Source organism: Amia ocellicauda, chromosome 7, assembly GCF_036373705.1.
Source record: "Amia ocellicauda isolate fAmiCal2 chromosome 7, fAmiCal2.hap1, whole genome shotgun sequence".
Lineage (NCBI taxonomy): Eukaryota > Metazoa > Chordata > Actinopteri > Amiiformes > Amiidae > Amia > Amia ocellicauda.
Window position 1 is genome coordinate 16,089,083 of NC_089856.1, and position 27,346 is coordinate 16,116,428.

The following is a 27,346-nucleotide window of genomic DNA, read 5'->3' on the forward strand; positions in this document are numbered from 1 at the left end:
CAGGGAGTCAGGTAGCGATTAGAAAGTTCAACACATGGTTGAAATCTAGGTGTAGGGAAGAGGGCTTTAGATTTATGGGGCATTGGTCTTTCTTCTGGGAGAGATGAGACCTGTACAAACCAGATGGTCTACACCTAAACAGAAGGGGGGCTAATGCATTGGCAGTGCTTATGTACAGAATAATTGAGAAGCTTTTAAACTAGGGACCAGGGGGGCAGGGAGCTCTGACAATGGGAGATGTTCCACTAAGGAAAGAAAGCAAAGGAAAACTGCTAGTAGGAAATTCCTGGAATGTTTGTACCTCAATGCCAGGAGTATAAGGAACAAGATGTTAGACCTAGAAGCCACAGTGCTGGCGTGTGACTATGATATTGTAGGAGTGACCGAAGCATGGCTTTCAGAAAATTATGGGGATGAATACAAGTTGTACACACAGTTAGGAGAGATAGTAGCATTATATGTCAGAAATGGCATTGAGGCAGAAGAACTCAAATTAGATCCTAGTAACGAAACAGAATGTTTGTGGGTTAAACTTTTGAATAAAAGATCTGGAGGATTAGTGGTAGGAGTGTGTTACAGACCACCCAACTCAGATATTCAGAAAGATGTTGCATTGTACAATGTAATCAGGAGTGCGAATGGCCTCCTCTCATTTGTAAACTTCCTTATGTTCTTATGTTCTTAAGATGAGAAATGTCATACCTATCCACAAGAAAGGGGACAAAACTGAGCCAGGAAATTACAGACCAATCTCACCAGCATTACTCGTAAAATGTTGGAAAAAATGATTAGGCAGAAAATAGAGGAGCATCTTAATGAAAACTATATTCTTGGAGATAGCCAACATGGGTTTAGATGAGGCAGATCATGTCTTACTAATCTATTAGAGTTCTTTGAACATGCAACTGCAGCTGTAAATCATATGAATGCATATATGATATGATATACTTAGATTATCAAAAAGCTTTTGATAAGATTCAACACCAAAGACTGATCCTAAAGTTAGAAGTTGTAGGTATTTAGGGTAATGTATGTAGATGGAATATGAACTGGTTGATGTATAGGAAACAGAGGGTGTAAATAAGAGTATTTGCTTCTAATTGGAGTGAGGTTGTTAGTGGAGTTCCACGGGGATCAGTATTAGGGCCTGTGCTTTTCTAATCTATATTAATGATCTGGAATCTAGGATAGTTAGCAAACTTGTGAAATGTGCAGATGATACTAAAATAGATGGCTCAGCAAATACAATCTCAGCAGTTGTGGGCTGACACCTGGCAGATGAAATTCAATGTGGACAAGTGCAAGGCATTGGAGGTATTGCAGGTAGTAAAAATGTCCACTATAATTACACTATGGAAGGAATAGAACTAGAAGAAGTAAAGCATGAGATAGACCTAGGAGTCTATGTGGACTCTTCATTTTCTCCATCCAAACAATGTGGGGAATAAATAAAAAAGGCAAACAGAATGTTAGGATATATTGTCAAAAGTGTAGTATTTAGAACAAGGGAAGTAATGTTAAGACTGTACAATGCACTAGTTAGACCTCATCTGGAATACTATGTACAGTTCTGGGCTCTACACTTCAAGAAAGATATCACTGCTCTAGAGGAGAGGAACCAGACTTATTCCAGGTCTGAAGGGAATGTCCTACTTGGAGAGACTGAGGGAACTGAACTTTTCATCCTGGAACAGAGGAGACTATATGGGGATTTGATTCAAGTCTTCAAGATCATGAAAGGCATCGGCCACATCAAACCAGAGGAGCTTTTCCGGACCAGCAGGGATACACAGACCCGGGGACACCCATGGAAATTGGGCATTCAAGATGGGAAAACAGGAGACAATTCTTCACACAGAGAGTTGTCACAATCTGTAACAAACTCCCCAGAGATGTGGTTGAACCTGAAAATTTGGGAACATTTAAAAAAAGACTAGATAAGATCCTTGGATCACTTAGTTACTAATGGACACCAAACGAGCACGATGGGTCAAATGGCCTCCTATATCTATCTAATTTCAATTAATAAAAAATAAAGCATTATGTTCTAAGAGTTGGAGTGAGAACTGATCCAATTTTATATTCCCCAACACACAACAATACTCATGAAGTTACATATTTTGTTAATTCAAGACACATGGACTTAATATCTGGTAGAGTTTAGTGGAGGGGGGAGAGCTCCATCATCTCAGCTCCAGCTCCGGAGCGCTTTGATGAGCCTAAGTCCAGCTCCGCTTCGGCTCCGGCTTCTGAGCACAATTAATGAAAATTGTTCAGTTCTGCTCTGACTCCGAGTCTTGGAGCTGGCTCCGGGCTCCGGAGCCGGTGCACAGTCAACCCTAGTACTGTAGAGTTACTGACTGGACTGGACTGCTGCAGAGTCACAGACTAGACTGGACTGCTGTAGACAGACAGACACTCAAACATTTATTACAGGATCAAGAAAACATCAAACCCCCAGAAATGTAAGAAAAAATAATTTATTTCACTTATAAAACCAGCCAGACAGCCACACACAACATGTAACAGTTACAAGACTTAATAGACAGGAGCAGACAAAACAAATAATAATAATAATAAAATAAAATAAACTGTTATGTTTCATTTTTTCCCAGTAACAGACTGCATTCATTTTCCTAGCAATTTTCAATGAGCAGCCATCATACTGGATTCAAAAACCCAAAAGGCACTGAACCCCCCCACCCCAAAGCATTATGGGAGATGCAGTTCCTTAAATATGAGGCAATACATAACATTCAGTTGATTTATATACAATAAAGCCCTAACTTCCCTACTTTAAAATATAAATTATACATTTTAAGAATGAGCTACATGCCCAGTATTAATGGATATTTCACTGGGTATAAGTGACTTTACAGAGGACACATCTGTAAACACAACGTATAATTTAACCCTCTTGTTTTATATCATCACCATCAGCCCATACCTCTCCTAGATGTTTCCATTTGCTTTGATCTATAGCTTCCCATTTCCATGTCACGCCTGGAAAGTTAATTATTTAATCTTGCCCTTCGCTATTTGTTCCTCTTCTAGGTTTTTTTTCATCTCTTGGAATCCATTAAATAGCATTCTTCGTCCATATTAGATCTATTCTTCTTGCATTGTATCTGGACCATTTTAATATTTTCACTCGTTTATGACTTTATTTTTTGTTCTCAAGCCCATTCATTTCTTCTTCTGTCTCTTTTTGTTATTCCCAGCAGACACATTTCCATACTTCTCTGCTACTGGGTGTCATCCACAGTTTCTGTATGATTGCTGCATTCAGTGCACAGGTTTCACAACCATAAGTAAGCACTGGTAGTCTGCACTGATCAATTACTTTTCTCTTCAGGCAAATGATTTTGATTTTGAGTATCCGTTTATGTGTTTACATTTTTTTAGATTTAACAAAGCTGTTAAACTTGACTGGTTTTCCTCAGGTTCATTTTAAGTCCAGTTTTCATGCCTGCATCTGAGAATTCTTGAAATTGAAGCTGCAGGTCTTCAGGTGTTTTGTAATTGGCAAATTGTAAGTTGTTCAAATAAGCTGTTCACTTGATTCCTTTTTGTTGGTAGGCAGAAGTAACATTTGGAGCCCTCTGCCCTGCCACACAGACACAAGCACATATACCTCCAACCAGGGAAGATATTACACTGTTGACTACCACTATGCAGGAGTATTTTGACCTGCATATATATATATACACTCACCTAAAGGATTATTAGGAACACCATACTAATACTGTGTTTGACCCCCTTTCGCCTTCAGAACTGCCTTAATTCTACGTGCCAATGATTCAACAAGGTGCTGAAAGCATTCTTTAGAAATGTTGGCCCATATTGATAGGATAGCATCTTGCAGTTGATGGAGATTTGTGGGATGCACATCCAGGGCACGAAGCTCCCGTTCCACCACATCCCAAAGATGCTCTATTGGGTTGAGATCTGGTGACTGTGGGGGCCAGTTTAGTACAGTGAACTCATTGTCATGTTCTAGAAACCAATTTGAAATGATTCGACTTTTGTGACATGGTGCATTATCCTGCTGGAAGTAGCCATCAGAGGATGGGTACATGGTGGTCATAAAGGGATGGACATGGTCAAAAATAATGCTCAGGTAGGCCGTGGCATTTAAACGATGCCCAATTGGCACTAAGGGGCCTAAAGTGTGCCAAGAAAACATCCCCCACACCATTACACCACCACCACCAGCCTGCACAGTGGTAAACAAGGCATGATGGATCCATGTTCTCATTCTGTTTACGCCAAATTCTGACTCTACCATCTGAATGTCTCAACAGAAATCGAGACTCATCAGACCAGGCAACATTTTTCCAGTCTTCAACTGTCCAATTTTGGTGAGCTTGTGCACATTGTAGCCTCTTTTTCCTATTTGTAGTGGAGATGAGTGGTACCCGGTGGGGTCTTCTGCTGTTGTAGCCCATCCACCTCAAGGTTGTACGTGTTGTGGCTTCACAAATGCTTTGCTGCATACCTCGGTTGTAACGAGTGGTTATTTCAGTCAAAGTTGCTCTTCTATCAGCTTGAATCAGTCGGCCCATTCTCCTCTGACCTCTAGCATCAACAAGGCATTTTCACCCACAGGACTGCCGCATACTGGATGTTTTTCCCTTTTCACACCATTCTTTGTAAACCCTAGAAATGGTTGTATGTGAAAATCCCAGTAACTGAGCAGATTGTGAAATACTCAGACCGGCCCGTCTGGCACCAACAACCATGCCACGCTCAAAATTGCTTAAATCACCTTTCTTTCCCATTCAGACATTCAGTTTGGAGTTCAGGAGATTGTCTTGACCAGGACCACACCCCTAAATGCATTGAAGCAACTGCCATATGATTGGTTGGTTAGATAATTGCATTAATGAGAAATTGAACAGGTGTTCCTAATAATCCTTTAGGTGAGTGTATATATATATATACACACACACACACACACATTTCCACAGCAGTTCCTTGTGTTCCTCTGATTTGTGTTTCCTCTGAAGTTGCAATACCCAAAATATGGTCACTAGATGGCGATTGGGTTTAAAAATTCCCATTGAGGAGCCATGTGCTCAAATCAATCAAACTGAAAAAAAGGACCTGATAACAGACACACTCTCTTCCTCCCTCTGTCTTCCTCTCTCCATCTTTCTTCTCCTTTTCTCCCTGTCCCATTCTTTGCCTTCCCCACCACTCTCCCTCCCTCCCTCCCTCTCCCTCTTTCTATCTTCCTCCTGCTCCATGGGCCAGAATCCCTCCATTCTGTGTGGAAGAAAGATCCAGACTGGTCTGCCTCCTGCTGTTTCTCCAGGAGCCCCAGCCCTGCTCACTCTCATCCAGCCCCAGCGCTGCTCACTCTGGTCCAGCGCCTGCAGCAGAGAGGGGAGAGAGAAAGGGAAAAGATGGACAGAGGGATGTGTCAGTTTTGTCCTTTATTCTAAAAGTGTGTGGGGGGGAGCATTTATACTGTGTGTTTTAATATATACTGTGTACTGCACACATTGACACACACACACTTACACACAGACAAACAGACATTACCTCAGTCAGAGAGTCACTGGGCGGAAGACACGTCACACTGAGAAAGAGAGAGACATTTCAGATTTTACCATCCATCTCGCCATCCATCAACTATTGATTACATTGCCATAGCGATTGCGTTAAAGTGACGTTAATAACATGAACATATTTTTTTAAACTACAGTAACCTTCTGCAGAGATGTTCAGCTTGGATCTGTTTAGAGGTCAGATATGGGAAATATAGTTATATTTGAATAATTAAAATGAAACAGGAAGACAACTGGGGGCTGATAAAATTTAAAATCTACTTCTGAAACTCACCCTCCTACCCATCTCCTCTACCGACACTCTGTCCTGGTCCACGAGTCTAAACCCTCGCTGTGGAGCACAAGGAAACACGGTAAATATTGATGTTACACAGATAAAAACAAATGAACAACTGTATATATTACAGACGGATGACAAATTAAAGGAAAAACCTGAAAAAATGAGTGGAGGAACATAACGAATGCAGATACTTCCCAACAGGTGTACTGTATGATACAATTAAGCAATTAACATCCTATCATGCTCTGTGGCATGTATAAAAATGCTGAGCAGGCCCAGTTGACCTCAATTTTGGATCAAGATGGCAAGAGGAAAGGATCTAAGTGACTTTGAAAGAAGGGTCATTATTGGGGCACGAATGGCAGGAGCTTCAGTTACAAAAACTGGCTAGTGTTCTTGACAAGTGGTCGAGTGCATGTGTGGTGTACACCAAGAGAACAGTACAGGCCTGACTGCTTGACCTCTACAGTCAGGGGGTCCGAAGGCTCTGTTATGCTGTGGGGGGCATTTTTCTGGCATGGTTTGTCCCCTTAGAGGGAAGGGTCACTGCAAATCATTACAAAGTTATTCTGAGTGATCACCTTTATCCTATGGTAAAATATGTATATCTTGGTGGGAGTAGTCTCTTCCAGAATGACAATGCCCCCATCCACAGGGCACAAGGGGTCACTGAATGGTTTTATGAGTACGAAAATTATGTGAATCATACACTATGGCCTTCGCAGTCACCAGATCTCAACCCAATTGAACACCTATGGGAGATTTTGGACCGACATGTTAGACAGCGTTCTCCACCACCATCTTCAAAATACCAAATGAGGGAATACCTTTTGGAAGAATGGTGTTCCATCCCTCTGGTAGAGTTTCAGAGACTCATAGAATCTATGCCAAGAGCATTGAAGCTGTTCTGGCAGCTTGTGCTGGTCCAACACCTTACTGAGACACTTCATGTTTTTTTTTTTTTTTATTTGTCACCTGTCTGTATGTATATATTGTGGTGCAGTGCTAGGCAGGGCCACCTTATAAAGGCACTGGAGGATACCTCAGCAGCTGGGAGCATCTGAATTGAAGGGCTCCTGGACTGCATGAATCCATGAAACTGTCACACATTGTTGTTGGGGCGTTGGACTGCCAAGAGGGAAGGAGAATACGGCAAGCCAAATTATGATTTAGAGATATCTTTAATTTATTTAAAGATGTCTTAAAATATTTTGAGATATCTCTAAACGATATATGCAAATCAATGAGATATCTGCAAATCAATTTGAAACATCTGCAAATCACTTAAAGATATCTAATTTAAAAGTACATTTAGAGTTCTCTCAATGATTTGCAAATATCTTTAAATGATATAGAGATATATTTTAATCATTTCTAGATATCTGCAAATCATTTCTAGATATCTTCAAATGACTTCCTGTTCATTTCGAGATATCTTCAAATGACATCCTGTTTATTTAGAGATCTCTCTAAATCATTTTGAGATATCTTCAAATGACTTCCTGTATGTAGCCCAAGATTATCACTTCCTGTTAACCTCTTAAACTGACAGGCAAAAATGGGAATTTCCTCCTAAAAGGACCGGCCTTATTTATAAAGCCCATAACTCCGTAAATATTTCCATAACATGCATATGGATGGTATCAATTGAAAGTAAATAGCTTGTTTATTTTTTTATATATGCTTAGAACATAGCTTGGAATAACAAAATAAACATAACGTGCAGAAAACCCTTTTTTTATTATTGTTTCAATATGCAAAATCACCTACAGAAGGCACCTCCATATACAGTAGCCTGAATTTCCACAATATCCCTTCAGTGACGGGAGTGGGTGGCACACAGACACGCCCAGATCCCTCACATTCAATTGGATTTCTTTCCAAATAGGCTTGTTTTGTTCAGAACATCCTTAAATCCAGTACATATTATGTATAATGTTTTATGTTCTATCAAACACAGAAAAGTTCAGATGCGATGATATAAGATAGTTGTGTATCAGTGCGCTGTACAGAGAGTGTTTACTTCCTGACATTCTGAGCTCTGCACTGGCACGTATTTTCAGATATTTTTTATTCCTTCCCAGACCAAGTACCACCCCCCGCCAAAAAAATAAAATAAAATTCCCTTTTCCGAGTACCAGCGCCATCTGTCAGTTTAAGAAGTTAACTTCTATGTAATTGAATGAGGAAACAGGAAGTGATACTCTCAGCCAACATACAGAAAATCATTTGAAGATATCTCAAAATGATTTGCAGGTACCTCTAATTAACAGGAAGTCATTTGAAGATATCTTGAAATGATTTGCAGATATCTTGAAATTATTAATGATACCTCTAAATTATAATTTGGCTTGCCATATTCTCCTTCCCTCCTGGCAGTCCAACGCCCCAACAACAACGTTTACACTGGCGCCTGGACGTATTTTTGTGGTTAACTATTTGCTGCTAGACGTGGCCGTAAGCGTCCATCATGCCCACTAAGGAAATACTTCACTTTCAGAAGTGGAGATGTGTGCTTGACTTGTAGACAGACAGGGAAGAGATCAGCTACATTATGTCAGAATATATAATCTCAAGTACCGTGTGAGATTATGAAGAAATTACAGTTTTATTAGCAGCATGGAATGAAATCCACGTACAGAGACAATTACTGCTTACAGTTAATATAAATAAATATTAAAAACTTGGATTTCACAGGACCCCTGCAGTGCCGTGACTAGTTAAACATAAACTGAAGGATAATAATCGGAGCGGTAGCAGCCGATATTATTAATGTTTTATGAATAACTGGACGTTGTTTCAGGCTATTGTCCTGTGGATGGTATGCAGGTCTGTTGTATAACAGCCCCGCAGAGACAATCAGTATGAAGGCGAACACGATTTAGTTAACATCTGCCCATTTACAAGTTAAATTAATGAATAAATAAATACAGCAGATCTGGGTTTCCCTCTAAAACATTTAGGACTGGTTTAATAAATGCGTCCATAAGTCCATAAACGCCATTACTGAAACTTGCACACTTTAGTTAAATTATAACCTGCTATATTGTAGCTGCTGTTACTGTATGATTAATCATGAAAGGTGTGTATTTTGTTTCAACTGTAACTTGCCGTGGTTAAGGACATCTGCTAAGTACATTCAAAATAATATGGCAAAAAGTGTCGTTTGCAGTTATAAATCTGTAGTAAGAGTAATAAGTTAATGGAGTCAAGTTGTGCCATTTAAAACACATATCTAGCACATATCTTGATGATGATTACAATAATAACAATAATAATAAATAGCAAATATTTATTTTTATTGTTGCACATGGAAACGTTTTCTTACAGTAGCTTAATGCTTGTCTGAATATAATGTTGTCTATACACGTTTAGCTATTCCTAATATCTCTTAACATAAACGTGTATTTATTACGTTGTCTCCAATCATGTAAAGCATAAATAACAAAATAGACACAAAAGTCCTTTCCACATCATGCTCTATCGCTCGTAGTGTTGTTTTCGGTTTGAAACAAACCAAACCCACAATCGCTCTGCTCCTCCCAAAACAGGGATGGACTTACTACAGATATCTTTTTAGAGATATCTTGAAATCATTTTGAGATATCTTTAAAAAGCGCCTTATTTAGATATCTCTAAATGGTTTGCAGATATCACTAAATGATTTAGAGATATCTCTAAATATTTTAAGATATCTTAAAATGCATTTTGAGATATCTCTAAACGATAATTTGGCTTGCCATAGGAGAAAGAGCATTGGCTGCCCATAAGGCACTGTTTGCTGTCTGTCTGTGTGTTTGTTGGTTTCTGTGTGTTCTGTGCTGTAAGAAGTTTAGCTAACAAGCAAATAGAGGGGGACCTAAAGATGTGGTGTTACACACACACACCAACACACATTCATTCACACACTATCACTCACACACACACTCACTTAAAAACACTCACACTCCATCAAACCTCAGTCACCAATCACTCCTACCACAAACTCCCAGCATGCAGAGACAGAGGGAGAGAGAGAGGGAGGTGTTGGGGAGGGGGGGGGAGAGAGACAGAGGGAGGAGTGTGTCTCACCTGCTCGGGTGACATTAAATGTCTGGACTTAAACAGACAATAAAACCCCAGCACAATGTTGGCTATCAGACTGACTGCCAACACAACACCAAATCCCACTGTCTTTAAATGTTCTTAGAGGAAGAGAGAAAGAGGGGTTTATATAGTACAGAAACAATAACTGATGGACACACTGACTGACTGGCACACATTGACTGATACCCTGACTGACACAATGATTGTTATACTGACAGACAGAAACTGACATACAGACTGATACACTGTTTGATTGACTGAATGACACACTGACTGACAACCTAACTGACTGACATGCTGTCTGAATGACTGTCTGACACACTGAATGATTGATACACTAAATTACTGATACAATGACAATTATAGTGCAGTTATGTAATGAAATAAACACTTGTTTGACTACACAAATACTTAATAAATCACAAATTACCTGATTTCTCTGAATCTGGGTGGTGGGACAGAGAGAGAGAGGGAGACAGTAATAAATACAGTGTTTCACTTGTTCAGTCAGTCATTCAGTGTATAAGTGTATAAGTAAAGTCAGTCAGTCAGTGTGTGATCTCTGTTGACTTACTGTGTCTCTTTGTAATTGGTGGTTGTGTAGAAGCTGTGGAAGAGCAAATGCTAAAAAAATTAACTCCATTATTGTACATATCCAAATATAACTTATCCATTGCATGAAATATAAAATGTAGCGAGTTTACCCTTAACCTTTAGTTTAGTCTAATTTTATTTAATTTTTTTACAAAAGTCCCAAACTCCATAGCAAAAGTATGTATTCTTTAGCGTTAAACCAGAAAACAATTAATGCTGCTCAAAAAATACAAAAAATCAAATACACAACAATGTATAATAGGCAGGTGGCACCAAAACTAAGCCCTGTGTTTCCTATATATCACTGTAAAAATACAGATTCATTTTGTCTTTGGCCAAGGTTTCTTGCCGGTAATAATCCTCCACAAGAAATGTACTGTTTCATACATTGCCATTTGTATTTCAAGTGATTGTGTAACTGTTTGTTCCCTTTCAAATCGAAAGACAGCCATTACCTAATGGGAAGAGCCTTCTGACCCGCCAATTATTGAAAACATGTACCAAAGCTGCCCAATAGGGGCCCTGCTGTCAGGAGAGACCCGCGCCCGTCATCTGTGAAAAGTCTCCTCCTGACGCAGCTCCCTGCCATTTCTTCTTTCACTTACCAAGTGAATGTTCTGTCGGTTTCGATTGCGATCCTAAAGCTTGTGAAGTGCGCTTCCCTACTCTTCGGAGTTAGGTTCCTCATCAGATTATATCCTTTGATTGTTCTTTATTACCTTTTCTCTTCGGAACTCAGACTACGATCTTTTCCTTTGTATTCTTGCGTTTTCAGTTTCTCTTGGAGGTAAGTGTGCATTAGGAGTCTCACTTGGAGCCTCCTATGAGATCTACTGCAGGATTTAACCTTCTGTACCATTTATATTCTTTTTTTTACAGATTCGAGTGGTGTAGGAGAGGGTAGAGAAGGAGTCTACTCCACGGAGTAGTCTCCCCGCGGTTGTACCGCCCGCTGTATCCTGGGATATCAACCTCTGTCATCGGATTTTATCCCGCTTGACACACCGAAAACAGTACTCGACACACTGAGCTCATCAATCCCTCGACCTTTGTAGACATTGACCAACCCCACTGATCCCACACCCCTGCTGCTCGACATCGATCAACCTCATCGATCCCTCAACCGCTGTCGACATCATCCAACCTCATCGATCCCTCGACCCTTCTGTCGACATTGACAAACCTTATCGATCCCTCGACCCTTCTCTCGAGATCGATCATCCTTGGTGATCCCTCGACATTGACCAACCTAATCGATTCCTCAACCATCGACCTCTCGACGAGCTCATGTCAACCTCGACTTCATCATCGAGGGTGACAGTATTAGAGTGGAGGAGTTTGGTGAAGTGCTTCTACCACGAGAGCTTTCGATATACTTGGAGGGTCTGGACATGGATGATCTAGAGACGGACCTTCTCACAGGCATGAAGCCAAAAGGGGGCTTTCCATCATTGTTCTGGATGCCAGGGCAAGCTGCCCTCGGACGATGGACACGATGTGCGTGCGTTGTCTAGGAGAGGAACACGCCCGGAATGCGCTGACGGGAGAAGGAGGCTGTATACATTGTGCGGCTTTTACAGAGGCAACGCGCCGTAGGAGGGCTAGAAACTCCCCGTCTGCCAGCAGTCGCAGCAAAAAAAGCTCTGCTCACCAGTCCTCTGTGGGCTCTGCTCCACGAGGGACCATAGCGAGCGATTCTCCAGGGCGGAGACGCTCGTCCTCATCTCGCGCCTCTTCAGCGAGAGTGCGGTCGGCCTCCCCATCCCCATCTCCACCTCCTCGCATACGCTCCCCTGAGAGGAGAGCATGCTCTCCTAGACGCAGATCCCTGAGGGGGCGAGACGCTCCCGCTCCCGATCAGCAAGGCTGAAGGGATTGCGTCTCTAATCAAAACAGTTGGAGTGCTGGCACACAGGCTGGACTCTCAACAACAAATACTGAAAACAGTGGTGGCCCATCTTCCGACTGGAGAGGAAGCCCCCCCGTCTTCCCCAGCCGCCACCCCAACTACCACCGCCACTGGAAGAGACGCTATCTCATGTGGCTTCTCATTCCGATATCTCGGATGCGCTTTCCTTTGCGGAGGAGACCGAGAGAGCGAGCTCAGTGTCGGAACCGTTTCAGGGGCTGAGCGTGGAGTTCAAGGCCCTGATGAGGCGGGCGGCTACGGCGGTGGACATCCCATGGTGCACCCAGGAACAGGTTACCAAAAACCGATTCGTCAGGGAGTAGACCGTGAAGCCCGCGGAAACTCTCCCCTTGCTTGACGACTATATGGACATCATACAGTCCACATGGACCATCCGAACCCTGTGACTTCCAGACAGGCGGAGGCCATGTACGCAAGGGCGGGGTTGGAACCAAAGGGACTGGGATCTTTCCCACCGACCGGGGACTCGGTGTCCAGGCTGGTCCAAGCGCGTGCTGTTTTGGGCAAGGAGCCGCTCTGCCCTAATAAACAGTGCAGGACAATGGTGGTGCAGGACGTGATGCTGTGGAAACTTCAGCGGTCCGAGCCAATAATGCACAGGCTATCCTCATCCTATACATAGGGCACCTGGCGGGATGCCTGAGGGAGCACCAATCTATGGCGGATGTGGAGGAATTGGAGCCTGGAGCTCGTCAATCCCTACATGATGTTGCTGCGAGAGGGAGTGAAGGATATGGGGAGATCTATTGCAGCTATGGTGGCAGCCAGACGCCATCTGTGGCTGACGCAGGCGAAGCTCCAAGACAAAGAGAAGTCTGTCCTCCTTGATGCTCCCATCACCCCGGGTCAGACATTTGGAGAGTCAACAGACTAGACGGCCGCCACAACACCGTCTATAGGGACATCAGCAACCCAACAGACCGTGGCCGAGGCAGGGGAGGCCTCAAGCTAGACAGCAACAGCCCAGTGGCTCGCAGCCTGACCAGCGCCGCAGGGGCCAGCTGCCAGTGAGGGGAAAGAACAGACTCTCCAACTGGAAGCCTACACTGCAAGAACTGTGCAATGCTGCGACCTGGTCCGGTCAACAGACCTTCGCAATGTTCTATTGCCTCAACGTGGCGGACCGGCTGCACCCAGGCTTAGGCACTCTCAGGCGCCGTGAGGCTCTGCTATCTTTGTCATTATGGGTTTAGGCTTAGTCAGGTGTCAGGACTCGCGACAGCTCTGGTATAGTCTTCCCATTAGGTAATGGCTGTCTTTTGATTTAAAAGGGAACGATAGGTTATTATCATAACCCTGGTTCCCTGAAAAAGGAAGACAGCCATTACCTAATGGGAAGACTATAGGGGTCGCTCAGCCAGAAATGGCAGAGAGCTGCGTCAGGAGGAGACGTTTTACAGACGCCGGGGGCGGGTCTTTCCTGACAGCAGGGCCACTATTGGGCAGCTTTGGTACATGTTTTCAATGATTGGCAGGTCAGAAGGCTCTTCCCATTAGGTAATGGCTGTCTTTCTTTTTCAGGGAACTGGGTTTATGATAATAACCTAACGTTTCAAACTGCATCACCTTGTGAGATTTGCCAGACACACTGCTTTGACAGCAGTATGGTATTAATGGGGTACACCATTGAGATTGAAACATCCGATTCCCTAGAAAGGGCAGTTTTTGCATAAATGTTTGTTTTAGCCAACAGCTGTACCTGTTTTTTTGTTTGTTTTGTTTTTAGCTCAGGAAAAACAGCTCTCCACAAATTTTAACGATACCGTTAATAAACGTCAATCACAAATTATATATTATATATTTTTTAAGATGTGCACAAATATGTAGGTTTGTATTCAGATAGTTATCTCGTTTTTGTGTAGTTGACTAATCAATTACACTAACTCACCCCTAAGCACAACACCACAAAGCACAGTGCAATCACTCATTCAGTCAGTCAGTGTATGGTCTCTGGTGACTTACTAAGTGAAGTTGGCGAGCTTGTCTGGCTCTGTATCGTTGCGTCTCCCTGTGTCATTGTGTTTCCCTGTGTCGTTGTGTTTCCCTGGGTAGCAACTGTGGAAGGGGAAAGGCTAAAAATGACAACAATTCACAACAAAGCACAGTATAGTAACATACAAAACACCACAACACAGCAAAACACAACAAAGAACAGTGCAGTCACTCATTCAGTCAGTCAGTGTGTCAGTCAGTGTCTGATCTCTGGTGACTTACTGAGTAAAGTTGTTGAGCTTGTGTCTCTCTGTGTCGGTGGTGGCTGTGTAGTAACTGTGGAAGAGGAAAGGCTAAAAATTACAATTCAATTACAACACAGTACAGTATAGTAAAATATAAAATCACCACAACACTACACAGCACCACAATGCACAGTAATATACAAAACACCACAAAACAGGTATGCACAACACAACAAAGCACAGCATAGTAAAATACAAATCACCACCACACAACACAGCACCACAATGTAAAATAAGATACAAAATACCACAACACAACAAAGCACACTACAGTAAAATACAACACACCACCATACAGAACAGCACAGCATAGCATAGTTAAAAACAAAACACCACAAGACAGCACAGCACAAAACACAACATTACCTTTATCTTTGTTTTGAAAAGCTCTCTTAAAATGCTTAAAAAAACTGGACACATTGAAACACTGCTTCTCAAAGGAGCACTGAGCAGGACTGAACTGAAGAGGCAAAAAGACAGACAGAGTACACTACAATTACCATTACAATTACAATTCTTATTACAATTATCATTACTATTATAAGTGTCAGACACACAGAAAGACTGACTGACCATCCAGTCTTTTGGTTGACAGGCCATCAACTTCCCAAGTATATTGAAGACTTTGGCCTGGAAGTAAAAAGGAAGAAAAACAGTAACACTGACTGACCGCCTGACTGTCAGAGACACAGGCTGACTGACTGGCTGATTGACTGAATGACTGATACAGCAGTGTGGAGTAGAGTTTAGGGCTCTGCACTCTGAAATTGAGGATTTTTGTAAAAATAATGTGATATATTGTAACAACTGTAAAACGCCCTGAATACGAAATCTGTCTGCTAAGACAGTGTCTTAATACAATTACAATTAGAATCATAAGTGTCAGACACAGAGAGAGACTGACTGACCTTATATTGCTGTAGTTCACTGTCCATTGACATCACATTGTCATTGTACCTACTGGCCTGGAAGCAACAAGGAAGAAAAACAGTAACACTAAGACACAAAGACTGGTTGACACACTGACCGATTGACTGATTGAATGATCGATATAGCAGTATGGAGTAGTGTTTAGGGCTCTGCACTCTGAAATGAAGGATTGTGTGTAAACATAATGTGATATATTGTAACAACTTTAAAACACCCTGGAAAAGAAATCTGTCTCTTAAGAAATAATCATCATCATCATCACCATCTCCTTTACCTCTGTATAATTGAAACAGAACACTGTTCTCCACATCTCATCCACACTCAGATCTGTCTGTGGAAAGAAAACACAGCACAACAGATAGTGAGAGAGAGATTAACAGGGCACTGACACACTGACAGACTGATGGACTGAATAACTAATACAGCAGTGTGGAGTAGTGGATAGGGTTCTGGACTCTGAAACAGAGGATTGTGTGTAAATATAATGTGAATATTGTAACATTACCATTACTATCATAAGTGTCAGACAAAGAAAGAGAATGACTGACCGTCCAGTTGTATGGTTTACAGTCCATCGACATCATCACTTTGTCATTAGATGCATTGAGCTGGAAGCAACAAGGAAGAAAAACAGTAACAGTGACACACACAGACTGACAGACTGACTGACACACTCAGTAACGTGCACAGGACATGAAAGGGCAGGGGCTCATCCACAGCTACTGCTGATGCTGATGCGATGCTGATGAAGTTCCAACCGGGAGGGAGGGATGCTGACGAAGTATCATCAGTGGAGGGCACTTGGTAGAGGGGGCAGGGGCTTGAGTATGTGATACACTGACACACTGACTGACTGATACACTGACACACTGATTAACTGACTGACACACTTAGTGAATAAAGTGTCTGACACAATGACTGACACACTGAGTGAATAGAGTCTGAGTAGAGGAGTGGAACCTTACACGTGGGACCTTAAACAGGTAATCAACTGGCAGGATGAATTCCTGCAAAATAACACAGAGAGACACAGAGACCCACAGAGACATAGAGAGAGACACAGAGACAGACACAGAGACACATAGACACACACAGACACACCAACACAGATTTCAGTGTAATACAAGCATAAAATATTCCAGTAATAACAATAAATAATAACAATATAACAATAATAACAATATTAATAGTATTTCCTTTCCTAAGTTGTATGCTACTACTAAGACTACTACTGCTACTATTGTACTACTACAGCTTGTGAAAACAGCTGCGTCTACTGCTGCTACTATTACTGCAAACACCACCGTAATTATTCACACTATGACTAATGCAACAAATACCAGCAGAATTTACTACAATTACTTCTACTACTTGCAACATCTACAACTACTCATTCTGCTGCAACTACCAAAACTGCTCATGTCTGTACTAATGCGGCTACTACTACTAATAGTTATTTTAATAGAAATTTGAACTGACATTGAAATATTCATACTCACAAACTTTTCAATGCGATTCATGTAGTCAATACACTGACAAGACACAGAGAGGCCATTGAGTAAGAACAACAGCACCTGAGGGAGAGAGAGGGTTAATACCATAACTGAGTGCGTCTCTGACTGGACACTGCAGTACATTCACACTGACTGAATGACCGGACACTGCAGTAAATTATCACATACTTACTGACGACACTACAGTGCATTAACACTGACTGACTGGACACTAGAGTAAATTAACACTGACTGACTGATTGGATACTGCAGAACATTTAACGCTGAGTGACTGGACACTGCAGGACATGAACACTGACCAAGTTTAACAGGCATTATACGCACACATACTATATATTCGATACACAAACACAGTTGTCTCTACAGAAATACTGTACCTTAAATCTGCCGAATGGCGTAAAATATCGTATTGTTGTCATCGTTCAAAGTTAACGGAGAGAAGGAGAGAGAGAGAGCTGCGACTACATTAAGTGAAAGCGAAAATAACGACCAGTTAATGGGTGAAACAGCGTTCGGATAGAAGAGACTGCAATAGAAGTAAGATACGGATGAATCTGACTTGTTCGACTTTCGACTTTACTGTCTTCCAGCTCTGCTCTTTCATTGCTCTTATTTTCACATGGGGAAAATAAGGGGGATTTCTTATTCGTTAATGTATAAACGCTACGTTACCCACCCATCCACCCCTCCTCTTCCTCCTCATGTGATATTGGCAAAACAGCACTCCACAGTTCTGAAGATTTAGATTTGTCGTGTGTCTTTTCCCAACTCGTAATTCACTTGCAATGGTTTGTGACCAGGCTTTAGAGCTCTCCCCGTGTCGACCATGCGCAAACACGCCCTGGACGCAATGGTATACAAAGTGTACGATGTTCAAAGCTGTCCAATTGACACTATAAAAAACTTATAAGACATCCCTACACACCAGTTAATGTGCCCTATACCCAAACAGCGCAAGCAAATACAAATGACTGTAAAACATAGGCATCAACAGGAATTACGTGCAATTGAATACATAGGAGCATTGGGTGCCTAATATAATTAACTGATCCAACTACTACGTACAGCATAGCTAATCATTGATTCTAGTGAAGATACAATGTCATAAAGAAAGGGCTTGAGCTGCTATTATGTAGGTGGAAATACTTTCAAAATAACTGATATTGATTACTGGAAATTTGAATCACTTTCTGTCGGATCGACAGCCATTTTGATCTGAACGGCAGTCCAGTTTTAAATTCCGAGCTATATAGGATCGCAAGCGTGCAGCAGGTTTCGTGTGCGCGCAGACCACACCGTTAATGTGTGAATGACGTCGATCAGCGAAGAGTGGGAGTTCAAGAAATTCAGTTTTACACTTTTCTGCGCTCTCTACTAATGAGTGTGAATTTATGTCATAGATTAAGACAGAGAAACATGGCTGCTGTCATGTGCAATTTAACCCCTTATACTTAGTACGAAAAAACACTAGTGTTGTATATGTATTTATTTAACAGCGTGGTACTTGTATAAAAACACATCCAACAATTGACACCAAAATGAAGGGGAGAAGCTGACTTCTGAGGTAATCAGTGTTAGCGGTATTTTACATGATTGTTTAAATTGAGACTTGCAAGTGTATTTTCGTGATTAAAGTCGTGTAAATAGCTACAATATCGACTATGTGAACTCCCTTTCGATATCCACATAACTTACTTGGGCTTGTTGCCTTTAAACATTTTCGAGAAATTTGGGAATAGTAGAAAGTATTTAAATGAAAATAAAAAAGAGAACAAATGCACAGTGATTATATAAGGAGGTGTTGGGGAGAAACTGATTAAAAGCCAGATTGATATCACCGAATCGTGATCTGTAAAAATTGGATACGATATTAGCGTATACAACTTTGAAATAGGTCAGTTTAAGAAGTGGCCAGAAAGACAGGATTCACAAGGCAATCAGCTTGTTATTTTGCCCTTGTGAATTACTACCAGAGGTGTAAAAAGTATTCGGAAGTCATACTTGAGTAAAAGTAAAAATATTCTATCAAAAACTTACTCTGGTAAAAGTAAAAAGTCTCCCATTCAAACAGTACTGGAGTAAAAGTAAAAAAGTAGCTACTTTTAAGAGTACTCAAGTACCAAAAGTACAAGTAAATTGTGATTTTAGTAATAAAGTGAAAGTGTTTGTGTGTGAGCCTTATGAAGGGGGCACACAAGAGATTAATTTGATGTTTTAATCCAACATTTTATTTTCCATAAATTATCAAGGTATTTTTACGGTTCCTCAATTTTATCTTGAAGAAAACAAAGTCTGACAAAAAGAAATGTTATTAGGCTCATATCTGGACATTTCTTTCATGTGTATTCAGTATTAACAAGGTAACATTGGGGGATTTATATTAAAAAATGTTTTTTTTTTTTCTTGGTTCAAACTTACTGTTCACACACACACACACACACACACACACACATATACATATATCCCAAACAGTTGTATAATAATACACAAAACAAAATAAACAATATAAAATACACAGATCAGCCATAACATTATGACCACTGACAGGTGAAGTGAATAACACTGATAATCTCGTTATTATGGCACCTGTCAGTGGGTGGGATATATTAGGCAGCAAGTGAACATTTTGTCCTCAAAGAAGATGTGTTAGATGACTGGGTCAGAGCATCTCCAAAACTGCAGCTCTTGTGGGGTGTTCCTGGTCTGTAGTGGTCAGTACCTATCAAAAGTGGTCCAAGAAAGGAAAAGCGGTGAACCGGCAACAGGGTCATGGGCGGCCAAGGCTCATTGATACATGTGGGGAGCGAAGACTAGCCTGTGTGGTCTACTTTGGGCTACAGACGAGCTACTGTAGCCCAAATTGCTGAAAAAGTGAATGCTGGTTCTGATAGAAAGGTGTCAGAACACACAGTGCATCGCAATTTGTTGCGTATGGGGCTGCGTAGCCGCAGACCAGTCAGGGTGCCCATGCTGACCCCTGTCCACTGCCGAAATTGCCTACAATGGGCACATGAGCATCAGAACTGGACCACGGAGCAATGGAAGAAGGTGGTCTGGTCTGATGAATCACAAGTTCAAGGTGTTGACTTGGCCTCCAAATTCCACAGATCTCAATCCAATCGAGCATCTGTGGGATGTGATGGACAAACAAGTCTGATCCATGTAGGCCCCACCTCGTAATTTACAGGACTTAAGGGATCTGCTGCTAAGGTCTTGGTGCCAGATAGCACAGCACACCTTCAGAGGTCTAGTGGAGTCCATGCCTCGACGGGTCAGGGCTATTTTGGCGGCAAAAGGGGACCTACACAATATTAGGCAGGTGGTCATAATGTTATGGCTGATCGGTGTATGTACCCCTGTAGTGATCACATGTGTTATAATGTAATCTATTGCACTATGTTGCAGAAGGGTTTGAATCTCAAAACTCAAAATAATATATCTCTGAACAGTAACGTGCACAGCCTAGTGGGGGGGGGCAGTGGCTGAAACAAACGAAGGGACATTTCAGGCCCGGGGGTGGGGTGCTGACGCAGTGCTGTCCAACTACCCACTTGCGGTTCGCGGCATGGATCGGGGGAGGGGCGATCGATACAAAGGGGTCACGACAGGGGAATGAAAAAGGGCAGTGGCTCGATACATCCCTGTATCTGAATATAACTTTAAAGCATCCGTGCACTGCAGCGTCTTCACTCCCATGAGGTGCTGGCCCAAAGAAGGCAAAAATATATAATGAAAATGACTCTTGTATTACAAAAAAATTATTTTATTGAAAAACAACACCTTTTGACACTACTGTGTTATCATCAGGGCTATAAATAACTAATACTTGAGAGTGTGGCTACAAAATCATTTTTTCATTATATATATATATATATATATATATATATATATATATATAATACATATAAAATTTGATGTTACGCACACCATCTTAAACAACTTTTGTTTTATATAAAGTGTAAACGTCACCATGGCCATGATTTCAGGACCTTTTATCATATACAACTGTAGCGTTATGTTGTGTGTATTTGGATAAGAGCATTTGGGCTCTGAGCTGAAGCACTGATCTAAAGAAGACCTCTCCCCTCCAAAGTTATCAGATTTCCTTAGCTCATCAGCTTGGAACTGGTTTGCATCAAAGTGACAGTTTTGGGGAGGATGGCACCGAGAAGAGGCCAAATAGTTTGGAATTCTGCTATGAGATGTCTGGAGAAAGGGGTCTGTAGGTGATAAAAACTCTTTGAAGTGGATGAGAGCCGAAATCCCGACATAGAGCTACGAACCCAGGCCAACCGGCATTTCCAAAAGATGGCATGGATTGACATCAGTCATAAATCAAGCCCCCCTCCAATAGGACACTGGGGGCTGAAACCGAAATCCAATCTCAAGAACTCAGGAACCAATCACCTATTGATCTGACAGACTATAAGGAACAGCGGACAGTCTTTCTCTCTCTCTCTATCTCTCTCTCACCTGAACCAGTAACTCGCTGCCACAGCTCAACCTGTAGCTCTGTTTCCAGAACCGGAACCAGAAACCAACCAAGTCTTTGCCGGCAACAGAAGAGTTAAACTGGGAGAAGGAGATTGAGCCGTACGAAGAATTCTTTTAAAGGACTTTATTAAATAAAGAACTTTACAGACTGCGCATGCCCGCCTGTGCCTACCTGATCAGTGGAGTTTTACAGCTGGACAATTGACTAAGTGGACTGTATACGAAAGTGTCAGTCATTTATATAGCTATTTGAGTCTTAAGAAACTTGACCCTTGGAACAAAAAGGGCCCTGCTTTCCTCAAAGACTTCGTCTTCAAGTAACTACGGTGGAACCCTGCTTACAAAGAAGATTTTGTGCACAACCTTGGAGCCTTCAAACCAGTGGAAAATCTGTTTGGAAATGACTCTACTTTCGCGAAACCCCAACTTCCAAGTGCATCGACTGAGTGGAAGTTCTTGGACAAAGCCGAACCGGACTGCCTTTGTTCCAAACCACACGGACCTCCTGCCGTGTGCTGTTATCTGAGCCCGAAGCCAGAGAGGCCTCTCTGCGACGAAGTTCAGATAAGTTTAACAGTTTGGAGTTCATGATTCATGACATTTGAGAAATCAATTAGAAATGTTAATCTGTGATTCATAACTCTAGAATGTGTAATATCATTTAGTTTTCTTAAATATAAATGTGTGTTGCATTAAACTGTTTTGTTGATAATTTTAGAAATAAAATCTGTCAACGCCGAGAAATATCTTCTCATTCCTGTTTAACTGTTTAGTCTGAAATTGACACAAGTTAATAGACATTAGATTATTGGTGGCCCTGCCTATCCTTAATCATTGAATAAAAATCAGTTAAGGGAAATTGTGGTAACAAGTAATGATAGGATCTTTCTCGGCACCTAAACGTAAATGAGACTGATATATATATAACGAGAAGTTACCTGACATTAAATACTAACCTGCGTAGTTATTTAATGTCTGACTAACAATACTAATGAGAGACTCACCTTCGTCTTACTAACCGGTATTGTAGTCAATGTGTTTATAACCTTTTTTGTTTAACGATTTGTGTGTTATCATATGCGATCCCATGGTCTTTGATTTGGTCACGGAAGTGATTTGTCTTCGATTTGTTGATCTAGAGTTGAATTTTAATTAGTTTTTCCCTTTTGTATAATTAGTGTAGTGCTACATTTAGTCTTTGTTTTGAATAAATTTGACAATTTATATCTTTGGAATTGGTGTCTGCGTCCAATTATTACAGAAATTGAGTTCTACAAGATTCCAGGATTCGTGATAAGGTGATACTATAAATTCACTTCTTTAATTGAAATTTATAAGTGTACCTTACGCTACACAACTGTACTTAAATCATAAAGTGATCAATAAAGTTAATATGTAAAATAAAAATCAAATGTAATTATTATTAATACTGTATATTTTACACACAGCTGTCATTAAAGTAGAGCTGCTGTGTTCTATGCTGTGCTATGTTCACCCACACATTGTCTGTTGAATGGATGTGTTTGTCTTTTAAATGTACAAATGATACAGTAATGCAGTGGTTCCCAAACTTTCTGGGTGGTGCCCCCCCCCAAGAACATTTGGGTCACAGCTCAAGCTGTATTTAATAAAGTTGTTGTGTTAGACGAGTATTTTAAAATAAAGTTCAGAACTTCTTGCAATTGCAAAAATGGTCACATTGCATTATTTCACATTTCATGTATTTTTTCTTAATGCATTTCCAAGATATTTTAGCAGAGTTTCCCACCACTCGATGACATTTTGGAGCTGCAAGTTATGATGTATTTATTTTACCGTAATTATCACCTCATATAAATTGCTGTGTAAATTAGCGGTTTTGACAATGCCACCTGACAATCCTCTATTCTGATTGGCCATGACTGGATATGGATATGGAAGAATCCAATAACCATGACCCAATTTCCACTTTTGTCACAACAGTAGTTTTTTTTTTATGTGTGTACAGTGAGGGAAAAAAGTATTTGATCCCCTGCTGATTTTGTACGTTTGCCCACTGACAAAGAAATGATCAGTCCATCATTTTAATGGTAGGTGTATTTTAACAGTGAGAGACAGAATAACAACAAAAAAATCCAGAAAAACGCATTTCAAAAAAGTTCTAAATTGATTTGCATGTTAATTATGGAAATAAGTATTTGATCCCCTATCAATCAGCAAGATTTCTGGCTCCCAGGTGTCTTTTATACAGGTAACAAACTGAGATTAGGAACACTCCCTTTAAGAGAGTGCTCCTAATCTCAGTTGATTAACTGTATAAAAGACACCTGTCCACAGAAGCAATCAATCAATCAGATTCCAAACTCTCCACCATGGCCAAGACCAAAGAGCTGTCCAAGGATGTCAGGGACAAGATTGTAGACCTACACAAGGCTGGAATGGGCTACAAGACCATCGCCCAGCAGCTTGGTGGGAAGGTGACAACAGTTGGTGCGATTATTCGCAAATGGAAGAAACACAAATAACTGTCAGTCTCCCTCGGTCTGGGGCTCCATGCAAGATCTCACCTTGTGGACTTTCAATGATCATGAGAACGGTGAGGAATCAGTGCAGAAATACATGGGAGGATCTTGTTAATGATCACAAGGCAGCTGGGACCATAGTCACCAAGAAAACAATTGGTAACACACTACGCCGTGAAGGACTGAAATCCTGCAGTGCCCGCAAGGTCCCCCTGCTCAAGAAAGCACATGTACAGGCCCGTCTGAAGTTTGCCAATGATCATCTGAATGATTCAGAGGAGAACTGGGTGAAAGTGTTGTGGTCAGGTGAGACCAAAATTGAGCTCTTTGGCATCAACTCAACTCGCCGTGTTTGGAGGAGGAGGAATGACCCCAAGAACACCATCCCCACCGTCAAAAATGGAGGTGGAAACATTATGCTTTGGGGGTGTTTTTCTGCTAAGGGGACAGGACAACTGCACCGCATCAAAAGGACGATGGACGGGGCCATGTACTGTCAAATGTTGGGTGAGAACCTCCTTCCCTCAGCCAGGGCATTGAAAATGGGTCGTGGATGGATATTCCAGCATGACAATGACCCAAAACACACAGCCAAGGCAACAAAGGAGTGGCTCAAGAAGAAGCACATTAAGGTCCTGGAGTGGCCTAGCCAGTCTCCAGACCTTAATCCCATAGAAAATCTGTGGAGGGAGCTGAAGGTTCGAGTTGCCAAACGTCAGCCTCGAAACCTTAATGACTTGGAGAGGATCTGCAAAGAGGAGTGGGACAAAATCCCTCCTGAGATGTGTGCAAACCTGGTGGCCAACTACAAGAAACGTCTGACCTCTGTGATTGCCAACAAGGGTTTTGCCACCAAGTACTAAGTCGAAGGGGTCAAATGCTTATTTCACTCATTAACATGCAAATCAATTTATAACTTTTTTGAAATGCGTTTTTCTGGATTTTTTTGTTGTTATTCTCACTGTTAAAATACACCTACCATTAAAATTATAGACTGATCATTTCTTTGTCAGTGGGCAAATGTACAAAATCAGCAGGGGATCAAATTATTTTTTCCCCTCACTGTAAGTGTAGAAAAAGTCGTTTCACAGAGATAGGTCGATGCAAAAGATATCAGTTTATCCAATGCGATTTCAGCAGGGCGGCAATCAACAGTTGTCAGATCCCCTCGTGGATTTTTTGTTGTCTCGTCTTGACTTTTTACACATTCAGCTATTTCCCCACGCACCCCGATAAAGGCTCTTGCGCGCCCCACAGTTTGGGAACCACTGCAGTAATGGATATTGCTGTAGCTCCTTAACTTAACTTCTCGTCATTCACACGGTTTGTTATGGGGGCGCGCGCATATACTGTGCGTGTTTCCATGTGGGTTTACATCACTTCTGATTTGTCAGATTATTTCCAGTCGCGGTGCAATAATCAAGAAAGTAGACCGTTTTAAATCTTAGTGATGCTAATTTTCTTTAAAACAGTGTGGAGCTCCTATTGCAATACAGGCAGTTCTCGCGTCCAGTGTGAAGCACCAACACACTTTATATTCATTTCTGACGAAACCTTACAAATTTTATGAAACTTAAGGTCGGAGACATACCAAATTAGGGAGAGTGTAGGCTAATCTCTTTCAAACCCCATAAACAGCCTCTGAATGCTCAAAAACAGCCTTTGTTGACGCATGCATGCATCAGAACTGGTGGGTCCTTCAGAAAGAGAACCTGCCTCTGAAAGGTTATAACGTTTGTCGCTCAGTGCGGAGTATCAGGTCCGGCTGCGGGTTCGAATCCATCTTTGATCTGGAAAGGAAAGAGCGATGAAAGCGCTAATGGACGAGAGAGGGAGAGGATTTGAGCCGCGTATCCGGCTCACTGATTGGCTCACTATAGGCAGCGCTGCTCATTATGCTACAGTGTGATTGGTCACAAATATCTAGCCAACCTGAAACATGTAAATTTCACGTATATATATGTAATTCCTCTCTCCAATTATAATAACAGTAATGAGTCATCTGTAGGAAATGTACATTATAAAAAAGTACATTATTTAGTTAATAAATGTAGTGGCGTAAAAGTAAAAGTACAAAATACAAAATACTTAAGTACAAATACTCGAAAAACGTACTTAAGTACAGGAATGAAGTATTTGTACTTCCTTACTTTACACCCCTGAGTACTACTGAAGCTGTGTGGGTCTCGAAACTAAGTTGTTGTATAATATAATATAATGCCCAGAGTGTGAATGACAACCGAGGGGGTCAGCAGAATGTAAAACCGGGGGGGGGGGGCGTTGACGGTGAAAAACTGTGAGAGCAGGGGTTGTGACAGTGAAAATATGAGTGCGGGGGTAATCATGAGAGAGGGGGACCACATTTTCAGAGAAACAGACCGCATTTTACATTACGATACATTAATTTATCGACCCCCTCACCCTTCCAAAGCCACGCCCCTCTATCACACACGCGCACACCTCTGCACAGCGTCAAGTTTCCAGCGCTGATGACGTGTGATTGTCTGTGCGAACAAGTTGCGCGGCGGTATGCAAATATAGATTGACAGACAGGAAGGACATCCTATCATTACATTCGGATCCTTTTTTAGTCCTGTGCCTTCCACAGAAGATATATATATATATATATATATATATATATATATATATATATATAATATATATATAAAATGAGGCCCGTAGCCAGCCTAGTGGAAGGGGGGGGTTCTTTTTTTCAAAAAGTGGACCTTTTTGCAGTTTTCGGGTTTCCCTCCAATAGTGAGAGAAACCTTTGTCCAGCAGGGGGCATCGAACTGTATTTGACAGTCTCTTTCTTTTCCTTGCAGGGAGCTGATCCATCAGGCCAGACCAGACGAGACGGGGAGGTGCCGGTTGACAGAGCTGCAGAGTCCTGGGTCCTTGGAGCGGTCCGGAGGCCGAGGCGAGTGGAGATTGGGACGGACCGGGAGCGACAGGGGACCTAGCCAGAGGAGTCGGCGGACTCCTCACGGAGTGGGTCCCATCCAGAAGCCCGGCCGACCATCTACCCGGAGCCCGGCCTGACCAGGACTGCTCCCTGCTGACGTCACCAGCCAGGATCCAGGAGAGGCCTCGGATCCCAGGGACCGACCAGGCCGATCGGCAACGTCCCTGAGGGAGGCCTCCTGCAGCCAGGGCCCGGACTTCTCCTCGCAAGGCCCGCTCCCTGCAAGAGCCCCGGAGGTGGAA

At 41.8% G+C, this 27,346-nt stretch overlaps 1 protein-coding gene across 4 annotated transcripts in view; it reads right to left on the reverse strand.

Annotated features, from left to right (window-relative positions):
* Positions 1-5,219: 5,219 nt before the first annotated feature.
* The window catches only part of LOC136752980 (uncharacterized), a 71,376-nt gene continuing 49,249 nt past the window's right edge, over positions 5,220-27,346 (reverse strand). For 2 of the 4 annotated variants that reach the window (XM_066708734.1, XM_066708733.1), the window contains exons 3-17: positions 17,130-17,204; positions 16,596-16,637; positions 16,179-16,238; positions 15,905-15,961; positions 15,609-15,665; positions 15,274-15,330; positions 15,067-15,190; positions 14,678-14,731; positions 14,426-14,518; positions 10,514-10,546; positions 10,370-10,384; positions 9,925-10,037; positions 5,848-5,904; positions 5,548-5,584; positions 5,220-5,375 (exon numbers count right to left, since the gene is read on the reverse strand). In XM_066708734.1, the coding sequence (XP_066564831.1) occupies positions 5,561-5,584; positions 5,848-5,904; positions 9,925-10,037; positions 10,370-10,384; positions 10,514-10,546; positions 14,426-14,518; positions 14,678-14,731; positions 15,067-15,190; positions 15,274-15,330; positions 15,609-15,665; positions 15,905-15,961; positions 16,179-16,238; positions 16,596-16,637; positions 17,130-17,204 (861 nt within the window). In that variant the 3' untranslated portion in view covers positions 5,220-5,375; positions 5,548-5,560. Of the gene's footprint in view, positions 5,376-5,547; positions 5,585-5,847; positions 5,905-9,924; positions 10,038-10,369; positions 10,385-10,513; positions 10,547-14,425; positions 14,519-14,677; positions 14,732-15,066; positions 15,191-15,273; positions 15,331-15,608; positions 15,666-15,904; positions 15,962-16,178; positions 16,239-16,595; positions 16,638-17,129; positions 17,205-17,521; positions 18,580-27,346 lie in introns of those variants that run through there. The other 2 variants (XM_066708736.1, XM_066708735.1) reach the window with 2 other exon arrangements.